Source organism: Anopheles merus, unplaced genomic scaffold (genome assembly GCF_017562075.2).
Source record: "Anopheles merus strain MAF unplaced genomic scaffold, AmerM5.1 LNR4000520, whole genome shotgun sequence".
Classification (NCBI taxonomy): Eukaryota; Metazoa; Arthropoda; class Insecta; order Diptera; family Culicidae; genus Anopheles; species Anopheles merus.
Window position 1 is genome coordinate 4,118 of NW_024428100.1, and position 12,586 is coordinate 16,703.

The window sequence follows — 12,586 nt, forward strand, 5'->3', positions numbered from 1 at the left end:
GATTGATGGTTCCAATGCGCATTGCTTAAAGCAAAGCCTTTTTTAACAAATAAATGATTTTTTACGATGAAACAATCCCTTACTCAAAACATCATTTCAGTTCAGAATTCATATTCTGCAATTTAATTATATTCATTGTACTGTGAATATTCTGATAAATAGTATTGATTCAATAAAGCCTGAATCGATCGATAAATCAGCTATTACAACCCTCTCCACCGGCTTGATTGATAAATAAATCAATATTTAGTGCAAGCTCAGCCAGATTTGGCTCTTCGCTCCAGTGCTCGTTTACAAACCGATACCGGCCCATACGGACCGTAGCAAATGAAAACAGCCCGCCACCGCGTAATCGCCGATTTTTATCACCTTCAAACGGTAATTCTGGTATTTTGCTACCATGAACCGATACGAGCCAATATATTAACTCAGCCAGCCGCTGGTATAAGCGCAGCGTGACGCCCGTGTACCGGTCATCTTCCCGCCCGGTTCGATCTAATGTGACCTGCGAGTCTATAAAAGCCTCATAAAAATGCGATTTCGTACCGTGGTGCTTAAAACAAATCAACCCGATGCGGCCCAACGGTGTTCGCTTCGGGTGCTGGCAAGCCGCCAGAAGGCCAGGATTGAGTTTCTGGCCCGCCGAAGGCCCCGGTCCTGAAGCTCGACGACAACCCGGGCGACACTAGGACGTCCCACCGTGCTCCTTCTAATCAGTGTTCCTCCTCATCCCTTTCGATCGCCACGCACGGGCACACGACCGCGACTTTGCGAGACTCCCTCGCGCGGTTTTGATTTAGCTGTTTTACGAGCCAAATATTTTACGACAAATAGTCCACCCAATCGGTGCTCGACAGGTGGCGAACAGGCGACCCTACCCGAGCGATCCTGCAACAACCGAACCGTGATGGAATGAGTGTGTGGAAGGGGCAATGGGAGCGGTCACGCTGTTAAATTAATTTATATGTTATGGAACAATATTCGCCCATCATTGTCTTGGCTGAGCCGGGTACAATGAGCCCGGGGCACGGGGATTTTATTCGCAGCCGAGCCGAGGCAGCAGCTAATACCAGTCAAAGGCCCCATTTTTCTCCATCTAGCGATCGATCTCGTCGATCGACATTTGGAAAAAAGAGCCGAAACCCCAGTAGCCCCGCTGAGTTCGGATTCGACTCGGTCGGTACGACGGGCAGTTTCCTTCCACCCCCCGTTCTCAACCGGAATCCGCCGCTACCACTTCCAAACGCCAAGGCGTCGAGGCGATGATGGACCCCGGGGGAGGCATTGAAATATATGAAACGAGTTTCAAGCGCTCCAGCCACACAGTCCGGTCAGCAAAAGGTACCCGGGGGGTGGAAAGGTGTTGGTAGAATTATTAAATTTTGATTTGTCGATTTGGATGGCCCGTCGACTTTTTACGATCGACGCCCGGACCCGGTTGTCGTAAATGAGTCGGATGCTGGATGCGGTGGAGGAAATTTACATTCCTCCTCCTGGCCCGGTTCGCCCATTGGAAATTATTTTGACTGCTGCACAATGGGCGAAAGCAAACAGAGATTAAAAATTATTGGATTACCTTCGTGCCCCGCCAGCCGGGCGCTAGCCTTTGGGGCAGCATTGTTCGGCACACGCATGTCTGTGACACGCAAGCGAGCCGACATTAGTGGAGGATGTCTTCTGCGCAGCCTCATTGTGTTCCTGTTTGTTTTTCTAGCGCTTTTATATTTGCAGCTGTAAATCTTGACACTCCTACGCGGCCGGGAAGGAGCAATAATTTATTTTTATTTCAATTTCGAATGCAAATTGTGCAGAAGGTGCCGGATAAAACCATAACATATGTTAGAGCTAAACGCTACATTCGTGTGCAAAATTATGCCTTTTTTTTAATGTTGTTAAAATTACTCAATTTTAACACCTCTCATTTTTTAAATCCAGCTTTTACGTATTTAAAATTCTTCTAACAGGAAGAGCATTTGCACTTTCATCGATGGGAATTGGAGCGAAATTTTAATGTTGATTTGCAACATTGCATAACATTACTGAGTAATTCATTATTTTTTTTTTTTTTTACTTATTTGTTTCTCATTCAATGCATAAGAAAGATCCATGCTACCAAGCAAAATTATCATGTGCTTCTAAACTATGCATTGGTTTATGCAAGACTTTATTGCACTACGGAGCATATTACTTGTGAAAATCATAAACACAAAACTAGTTCCCAGATGAGCGCTGTGCCACAACAGCGACTATAAAATAACAATAAAATAACCGAAGTAAAGCCCAAGCCATGCTAAACGTCCTAAACTCTACACACCAAACGATTAATACCATATGTCACTGAACAGAGCTACGTGATGTATTCCTGACAATGAAATCAATTTGCAACATTAGCAACAAGGTCGAAGGTGTGATTGCATGACACATTCGCATTATATGACAACTTCCCTTTTTTCTGTAGCCCGCCAAACCTGCCATCTCGCCAGCGCATCATCAATTAACACCAATGCTTCACACCAAATGCAGGCGTTATTTATTGCCAAACACTGCGCCTACCGGGTGGAGGGAAGCGGTCGATTATCGCCCAAACAGCAGCCACCGATCACTGCGGTGCAAGTGCAGCAGTCGCGCGTCATGCCGGATCGGACCCGGGCAGGGAACCATAAACTGCCGTAATAACTTAATAAAGCCATCAAATCGATTGCAATTATCGGCTGACAGTTTCTCATCAAACTTTTACAGCTCGCACCCCTTTCAAAACGATCCTCTAACGCACGCATTCAATCGACGACCCCATCGCACCACGAGGGTTGCCGTGTCGGGAAGCGGTTGTGTTGAATGAAAACTGCTCACAAAGCTAACCATTCCCGCGATGACAGTGGTTGCGATGCTGGTCCGATGAATGAGGGGAGCAGGGGGAGGCGGAGAAAAGTGCCCAAGAACCCACCGAAGGGAGTTTGGAAAATTAATAGCTCCATCATAAATAACTCAATAGGCAGCAACGCACCAACGGACGAGACGAGATCGACAGCTGGCGGGAACGTCGACCTGCACCCGAGATGCATCTTGTTGGGAACGGGAAAAGAATCGTACCACCGCACGATCATGATCGGTAATGCAATGCAATGTGGGAAAATGCAATTAGTTTTATATTTGCTGCGGAGACTGTGCTGTGTGCGACCGTCACTTGCGGCGCTGCCGCATTCGATCTTTAACGCTGGACGCATTGCACATTGGAAACCGTCGGTGGTCGATGCAACCAGTTTGCTACTTCATTCATAAATAATTGAAAAGCAACACGGACAGTGTTGTCGCGGACTGCAGAAAAAAAACACTTACCTTATGATGGTGATGGGAAAAGCTGTAGGTTGCCGGTGTGTAAGTGTAGCTGCAGTGCTTAAGAATACACAATGTTTGAGTTTTAATTAATTTTCCATTTTTGCCCCGCAGTAGCTGTGGACACCGTTGCGTACGACATGATTTTATAGTTCCAATCAGCATACATTTTGCATGTTTATGTACCAAAATTAAAACACAACACGTTCAAAGTTGAATGTACAAATGGAAGCCTAATAAAAAAAAAACACACACCGTCCTGGTGAAAGATTTGCATGCATATTGAAAGTGTATCTGCTTGACAGTTGTACAGGAATTGAATTTCTTAATCAAATATCCATAAGAGCTCACCAGGCCGGGTACCTCAATACGATCAGCAACCTGTCAAAGGTCTCTGGCGCAAATGAAACATGCGTAAGCATGCGACGGCGCGTTGAAGGCACCCCAATCCGAATATGGTCAACTTGCTAGAGGATTCCACTTCCACGAGAACCCATCATCAGTTGCTTTTCCCTCGACTAAAAAACAACTCCATTCCCATCCTCCGCCGTTGGACAAATGGACGAAACCGTGAGAAAGCATAAAATTGCGCCAAATAATGTTACAACCGGATCACCCGCTGAGCAGTCGCAATCGCCATAGCACTGTGGCCCATTCCTTGTCAGCGGTCCGGTCCGGTACGACTAAGCTAATGCACTAGCGCACAATTCCGGACCAGCAGCGCACTTCAGGTTGCAACCCTGCGCCTCATTTGACCAAATTTGGCTCCAGCTACCTTTTTGCCACATCCATGAACCGCATAATCAAGTGATTTGACACGTTCGGCCACAGATGCGAACGGTAAGCGCTCATTACGCGCTGGCGCGGGTGTTGTAACGACCTTCAGCCAAAAGCATCTCAATGCTAGCGCGCGGTTTGAAGGCGCCCAATATTTCTCATTACACCATAAACAGAATATTTCGCTTTTAAAATATGCGCTCTCTATGCTTTCCTCCCTTAACGTTTGTCATAATTAGCATGCACAAAAAAAACTTGTCATACCACATAAAGGCCACTAATTAGACACTCCTCCGGCCAACGGTCGCTGAACTAATTATTTACCATCCGCGAGGGAATCGTAAATAAATCGCAACCAAATATTCAACCGCGTAGGCCGACAGATGACGCCCTCGTCAGCCAGCAAATAGTATGGCAAGATTTGTGTAAGAAAAATCGAACCAAAAAACCGTTCTACCCATCCAATCAATTCTGAGCCACTTCCGAGACCAGGGTGTCTCTACCAGGAATGACCATAATTAAGAAGTCGTTAAGCCATACTTTTTAATTCCTACCACATCCCACACCAGCTCGGGTGGGAATGCAATCGACCAAATTGAAAAGCAAACAAACAAAATGCATCGCTTCTCGTGTGATCTACCGGAAAGCGGCTGATCGTATGGGGCAGCAAGCAGACCCCCACTCACACAGACACATAAAAAAGAATTAATTTGGAGCATTTTTGCGTTGCCGGTTGGCTCACCAAACCAACGACCCCATGATATGCACCTAATTCCCCCCGAGGGTCAGGGCCAGAGCGTCTGGTTGCAAAAGCGTCTGGCGTGGTCGCGGTTTACTCGCGAGTGTTAATTGCTAACGCCTGCTTGTCCCGTGATCGAACGCGATCGGCGTTGCCCTCGGGGCGCAAACGTTGCTACGAAGCGATATCACAGACCTTCGCAAGAACATAAATATTCGGTTGAAAATTTCACGCTTGTCCTCGGTCGGTGGGTGTGGAACCTACGTAAGATGCACATTAATTTGGGGCGTGCAGCTGAAAGGTGTCCTGATGACCACGAAACACAACTGAGCCTGTCTACGCCCCAAACTCGCCTCGTTTGGGTCATTATTTTTTATGAGCTTCGTTTTTAGTTGTGTTGCTTGTGTTAAATGGGTTAAATTATCAACAAAAGTGTCTTCATAGTACAGTTCATAACATTACAGTGATACAATTATATGTACATAGTAAATTCACAACATGCTTTCAATAACTTGCCTTTGTATTGGAGTTCGGAAAGACAACAAAAGAAGGTGAAAGAAGTTGAATCACAAAATTTAAATAAATTGTATCACACATGTAGATTGGTATCATTTATTTCTGTTTTCTCGATTTTCAAATCTCAATGGCACCTTGAGTACCAACCGCGAGCAAAATGCAAAATACATCGATAGAGCGAATGTCGATATCTTCCAAGAAATCTCACACACCATCGAGAACCTTGATGTTCTTGTTTTTAAACCATCGAGCAACGTTTGTTTTCGTTTTCGTTTTTTATTCAAAATATACACATTTTTCAATTTATCCTGTTCACTTTTCATTCGATTCAAACTGGATCTTCTTTTGCTCGATGGACTAGAAACGATCGAAAAAGAATCAGGAATGTATTGCATGCTGTCGAATTGATGCAGCCTTTGTGTAAGAGCGCTACAACATGATTGTGGTAAAATTCAAAACTGCACTTGCATGTCGATCGTATGCGATGATTCTAACCTGCTGTGAGCAGAGGTGATCACTACACACAATTCGCGCCGAGTGCGTAAATCAACGATACTTGTCCAATCTTGATTCACAGAAATGGAATCTTTATTCTGGTTACTATTTTGTTTGTTTTGTTCACTTTAAAGGCGTTCCATTCGTTACATGACGGTACGTCATGTTCTGCTGTCGAAACGAGACATGAAATATTAGTTTGTAGTTCAGCAATTGTACTCCAGTGTCGAAACTGCAAGAAATAAAACCAATTTCTAAAGAATTGTAGAATTATGTAAAAACATTAATTTTCGAGACATTTTAAGTTTTCTTGCTAGCTTCCTCATCGAAATGAAGCTCTCCGTCGTCACACCTTCCCTGTCGGCTCGTTGTTGCGTGTTATTTATTTAATTTTACGAGCTCGTTAAGATTCCATTAGCACACCCAGAGGTTGGTACACATTTCTAATCAGACCTGACACTAATTTTGCTTATCGATATTCATCGATTAATTGCTCCTGCTCCATGAGACGCCGGACGTTACCTATCGCAACGTGCACCATTGCTTCGTTCAACCTGTTACCGCAACTAATTTCCAACTACACACATCAAGCCTAACTGCGACAACCTGCACGGATAACCCTACGTGAACCTCCCCGAGGGAGCATCGGTAGCAAGTACAAGACATCGTCATCACTCTAGCACCAGCATACGCGTATCCTCACACGCCATTAAGCTCACGGGATCAATGATCGAAAGCTCTGCACTGCTCATGTCAAACGGTGTTATCGGGTGCAATCTCTCCACACCACACACCAGAGACACACGGTGTTCCAAACACTTTGTACGTCGAATGATGGTCTAAAGATGATTAGCTTGCCCCCTGGAGACGTACGATTGGTTCTACGCCAGAGACTACGCAGACTAGCAGCCCGAACAGGTTGCAAACTCATTCTGCAAGCGAAGCCCAACACTAGTGACTACTAACATCAGATCGCCCGATAAGATGCTGAACCGAGCCCGACGATACAAAGATCAATATTTATATGTTAATTAATGTTAGATAACCAGCGACATGGGGAGAAGCATTTGTGTGTGTGTGTGTGTGTGTGTGTGTGTGTGTGTGTGTGTGTGTGTGTGTGTGTGTGTGTGTGTGTGTGTGTGTGTGTGTGTGTGTGTTGTGTGTGTGTGTGTGTGTGTGTGTGTGTGTGTGTGTGTGTGTGTGTGTGTGTGTGTGTGTGTGTGTGTGTGTGTGTGTGTGTGTCTGTTCTCTCTCTGTGTCTCTGTGTGTGTGTGTGTGTGTGTGTCTGTGTGTGTGTGTGTGTGTGTGTGTGTGTGTGTGTGTGTGAGAGACGAGTTGAAGGGGACAAGGCTTCTGCAGTTCGACCCCGTAATGCCCCACAAACTAGTCTGGCTGAGCCTGAGCCTCTTCGCACCGCAGGATGCTGCTTCGTTCCAGACTGTATTAAAAATGATCAAAGCTGCCTCGCTGCTAAAAAACCGGACGAGAGGAAAAAAAGCTACAGGACCATTGGACACCCTTAGTTGTTCGGTAGAGGTTTATCACCACCACCACCACCGGACAGTGATAATAATTTATTTCCAGTGAAAAACTGCTCCCGATTCTGCCACCCATCCCGTCCTCACGTGTTTATGGAACACGGCATACGGTATACTGTGTGGAACAAGTTCCACTTCCTCTACCGGGGCAAGCTATAGCGCTCGAGTAAGTGCTCGAGACCCTGCGAATGAGTGCCAGTGTGCAATGGTACGCATATAATCTGCTTATCGATGTGCTTTAATCTCAGTCACCCGACACGTCTGGTGTTGGGCGGCAGTTTCGGACGGGGTATAGCAGAAATGCAAATGTGCAGGAAGTTTAAGTGCGGGCAATTCTCGCGATGAGCTCACTGTACCGATGGATACTGGATCCGTAGCAGGACTTTCTTGTAAGGACGTATTCCAACTTCAAGCGCACAAGAGTTCTTTCAACCAATTCCATCTGGGGCTGCTGTCCGTTTCAACAATCCTTCTGGTCGGTACAGAATCAATCCAGGACGTCTGACCAACTCGATAACTTCCAATGGCACTAATAATAGGGCACTCATCCACAAGACCTAGCGCAAGACCTGCCGACCGGCAAGCGCTACCGTGGATAGCGAAAGCGGCTCGCGACATGCCGCTGTCAGGTTCGGATGAAAAGTGTAGCAAATTTTTCACCTTAATGGACGCTGTAATTAAATCATGCACTAGTGCCATCTTCAATTGCCCTGCGCTTGGATGCCACTAAGAGCTCGATCCCGTTCCACACTTCGATTTACGATCAACTGGAACAGCAAGAGAGTTTGTTTTTTTTTTTTCACGTAGATATCCCCAGGCTTTATGGTAAGGTGATAAAATATGCACCATTTAGCACATTTTGTGTGTGTGTAAGTGTGTTCATGACACAAGACACCGCCGGCGAAGATGGAAAAGCATTTAAGCAAAGAATTCTTCGACCGTAGCACGAAACGTATCGCAGTCAATCGGTGGCACTGTCATTAAAATAAATCAGTTGCAGAAATGATCTTTAAGGCCACGGTCACTACGATCTGTAAATAATCCGTCCTGCAGGGCAGTGCGAATGGTTTGTGCGCGTGGAATTTATGTAGCTCCCGGTTTGACCGAGTGTTCGTCTAATGAAGTACCTAATGGTGGATAAACAGGATGCTTTTAATTTATTGCACACCAGACCCTTCCCAACACGCTCCATTTAAATGAACTGTTTGGTAAATTACTAACCGGGATGGTAACAGGTGCCCGGGCTCGTTAATTTATGCACCAGAATTATAGAGCTTTTCGAACATGATCCATTTTCTTGCTTTAAAGGGCTGTAGTAACGATGCTATGCAGGTAAAATGTTGTTTTAAAGAAGTTGTGCAGATTTTACTAATATTCACTCGTTTTCTATTTCCAGCCAACAAACTGAAATTTCAGCCTGTCAGTGGAACAATATACATCATCCGGGTTGCATACATTTTACAATTACGTTCCGCCAAATTGGATTGCACTATTGTTATTTTTTGTTTTTCTATTTGAAATGAGTCATACTAATACTTTTAATAAATGTTATAATATCCATCAAAACAATTATTAACATTTCTTACTAACACAGTCATGCTTCTTAAAAAAAATTCATTCTTTATTTTATCAGACTTAAATTCTATGGCTAGATTTGCTGTATTGTATGGAGTTTTGACATGATTTCAGCCGCCAAATGATAAACTACTTATGGAAAAGTTGGCTAGCATCGTGAAACCATCCATTCATAGATTTTTAGACCTTAGTTTTAAGCACACTGCTAAAATTTTACTCACATATATAAAGTAAAACCTTGCCATTTTTAGCATGATATGTATGTCTCAATTTCAACGGTACCGGACTACCGCATACCAATTTTGTTTCAAAGCTCGTTTCCTATTTTTGCACGATCATCAATCTAATTGAATCGTAAATAAACAAGCACACATTTGTTTCACAACAAAAACACGCTTTAATCATGCGTGCCTACCGCTGAAACAACTCATTCCGTAGCGATTCTTCCAGTTGGTGTGAAGTAACTTCGCTAGCAAAGCATTACAGTTCTTACACGACTAGCAGCTGTAGATAGAGAAAGTCTTTGCTTGATCAAAAGTTTTATCACATTGATAACCTCAACGTTTTGAACATGACCTCAATTTACGACACGTTGTGCTAAAGATATGTCCATCATGCTCGGTGAGAGCAAATGACAGTGCAAAGTGATTTCAATGGTGCGCGATTAATAGTAAACCATCTCCCGTTTCGGCCACCAGTTCAGAGGGCATGTCAAATCAATAACTTCGCCACCGGCAACGCCCAACACCGGAAAAGAAAAACATCTGCGACCAACTTCCATGTGGTTGCAAAAATGCAAACAATGCAATGTTTCAGTGCACCCCAGTTTGTTCACCGAACGCCGATGGTCTGCAGAGGAAGTGTGCGTTTTCGTCTACCCTCGGGCCGGTCTGTTTGATCCGCCTCTATGTGCCAAGTGGCGGGATTTACAATAAAGCGGCGATGCATTCATTCCCGTGCAATCCTATCGTGCGATCTGCAGCGATCGGTATTTCGAAAGGTGTTAAGCTGTGTAACGTATGCAACGTAATCGTTTGCAGACATGTACGTAAAAAAAAAGTACACCGCAGGATCTACCTTCCGATGACAACCGGATAAAGTTACGGGCCAAGTTCCAATCAACGCAAGCTGATGGATGCCCGAATGGCAGTGATGGAGCAGACAGGAGATGCCGCGACACCTCCACGGTGAAAGTTTGGTTATATAGTGAACTGTTATTGCAGGCAAAGATATGAGTAATGATAAGACAAAATTGTGTTAAATCCATGTAAAAAAAAAACAATTTAATTGAAATTAATACTTTGCTTCTAATTTCAGAGCTACTGCGTGTCGAGCATTTCATTTGTTTTATTTTTGATTATTATTTATTTGTTTTCTGATTTCAAATTATGTCCCTTTAAATCGTTCATAATTTATACCATCTATAAATTAATATCTATTTGTTTCCATTACCACAGCAAGGACAGTGTACCTTCAATAGAGACTATGCAATTGCCAACATTAGCGAGTGGTCCATTATGCCCAAAAACGAAGACGCACTTGCATTTGCCCTGTGGAAGGTGGGTCCCATTCCGGTCAGTATAAATGCGGCACCCAAATCATTCCAGTTGTATAGGTAAGTATAGAGTTGGTGTCTGATACTGAGATCATTGATTTAATTTCCTTCCCCCCATTCCTAAAACAGCAATGGTATTTACGACGATGAAGCTTCGTGTGATAACTCCAAAGTGAACCACGCGATGCTCCTGCTCGGATACACCAAAGACTATTGGATACTGAAAAACTGGTGGGGCAGCTGGGGAGAGGATGGCTATATGAGGCTGGCACGTGGCAAAAATCTATGTGGCATCAGCAACTACGCGGGCTACGTTACGGTTTAAGTTGTCGCTAGTGATGTTCTGTAACAACGTATAGGAAGACCGTTATTACAGATTTTGAAAATAAATTTAGCCAAATGTTAAAGTAATGTTCGTTGTATTTTTAGTGAAATAAGTATCATAATACATCAATTAATGTTATAATCCGTGGTAACTCCATTAAAATCCATGGCTTTTGATCTGACAATGCGCTAAAGTAAAACCCAAACACGACGCTACAGAACATGTAACACCCATCATCGTTGGTCTGGAATTGCATCTTGTCGACAGAACCCCGTCCTTCTCGCTTTCAATCCAAAGCAACACTTGTTTTGGCCGAATTGGTTCGTACCAGACACAAACAATCATGCATAAATTTTACTAATCTGATCTTTCCTTCAATAATGGTGAAAACACCATAGCCAAACCCCAAACTGAAGCTGGATCTTCCAAATGCTTGTCTCAACTGCAATTGCATCAAGGCTTATAAACTTTGTGTACGACAACAACAAAAAACACACTCCAAAACCGTTCAGAATAAAGTGTGAAAATGTCCGTTTACGTGAGGCGAAGGATAAGAAAAAGCAAGAAATGATGATGACACCTCCCGAAAGCTTGTTTTCAACCAGCAAAAGTCACTAAGAATCGATTGTCGTTTGTCGAAAAAAAAAGATCCTACGCTCCAACGGTGAATCGATTCAGGCCGATTGCACGGTCCATCTCTCCATTCAATGGGCTAGCGTATGGAGGTAACCAATAGCCTGAAGCAGTTTGGTGGAAAGCATCATCACCGTCGCCGTTTGCCAAAATTGTATTCACCCGATGCCCAATACGGAGTCCAGCTAAAGCCGTGAATTATTGCAAATCAAAAAACATTTATTCCAGCCACACGAAAATACGATCCCGACCGCGTGGCTGTGATCATCCCCGGAACGGAAGCGGTTCAGAAGTGGTTCTGGCGGGAAATTGGCCAAAATGACGACAGTTTTCGATTCGGTACCGAATCAAATAAAATATAACCACCGCGTATGGATGCGGCAATTTTCTGTTGTTAAACCTTTTCGTCAATGCTTTATTGCACACCCGTAGCAAGGCATGGACGGGGCGACGGCTTCAACATGTCTTTTTCAAAACTGCTTTAAGACTCCAAACACTATAGAAAGCTGTATTTAACACTTTCCAAAGACATTTACTGCAAAGAAGATTTTTTTTACATTTTTCATTTTTTTCATGTGAAAAGTTTTAGTTCACCATACCATACCAAATTCCCATTGTTCAACCACAGTGGTGATGAACAATCGTGTTATCGTTAAAATTTACAGCCGTCTGCAAATTGTACACCTACCGATTGGAGCCTATCGCCCTGATGCAAAAAGTCACGAGGAATTCAGCTACCCAAATTCGATTATAACTTTACTTTTTTTATATTTTACTTTATTTCTTTCCATTACCGCCACGTTCGCATTATCATTACTCAGCCTGGTATCTTTTGCGCGCGGCAAAGATACGCTAACGCCTTTGAATTGCCTGCTAATTGACGATGAAATGCATCCGATAAGAGAAACACAAACTCGAACTGGTGTGCGCTTTTGACACCACACAAAGCCCCAGCAAAAGTGCACCACTCCGCAACAAAACTGTCCGGCTGTGCGAAACGCACCGAAGCGCTGAAGCTCATCGTCACCTCGCCCAGTCACAGATGAACCTGCAACAGGTTGGCTGGCATGCTTGCTCGCACCCGGTCCCGGCATTGTATT

General features: G+C 44.0%; 1 protein-coding gene across 1 annotated transcript; it reads left to right on the forward strand.

Moving 5' to 3' along the window:
- Nucleotides 1-6,010: 6,010 nt before the first annotated feature.
- Nucleotides 6,011-10,853, forward strand: LOC121602582 (cathepsin K-like). The gene is made up of 3 exons (XM_041931346.1): nt 6,011-6,016; nt 10,431-10,588; nt 10,658-10,853. Exons 1-3 carry the CDS (start codon nt 6,011-6,013, stop codon nt 10,851-10,853), a joined length of 360 nt encoding a protein of 119 aa, XP_041787280.1.
- The last annotated feature ends 1,733 nt before the right edge of the window (nt 10,854-12,586 follow it).

Coding starts and splice junctions, on each gene's coding strand:
- LOC121602582 (XM_041931346.1), top strand. Junction 10,589..10,657: donor AAATCATTCCAGTTGTATAG/GTAAGTATAGAG, acceptor TTCCTAAAACAG/CAATGGTATTTACGACGATG.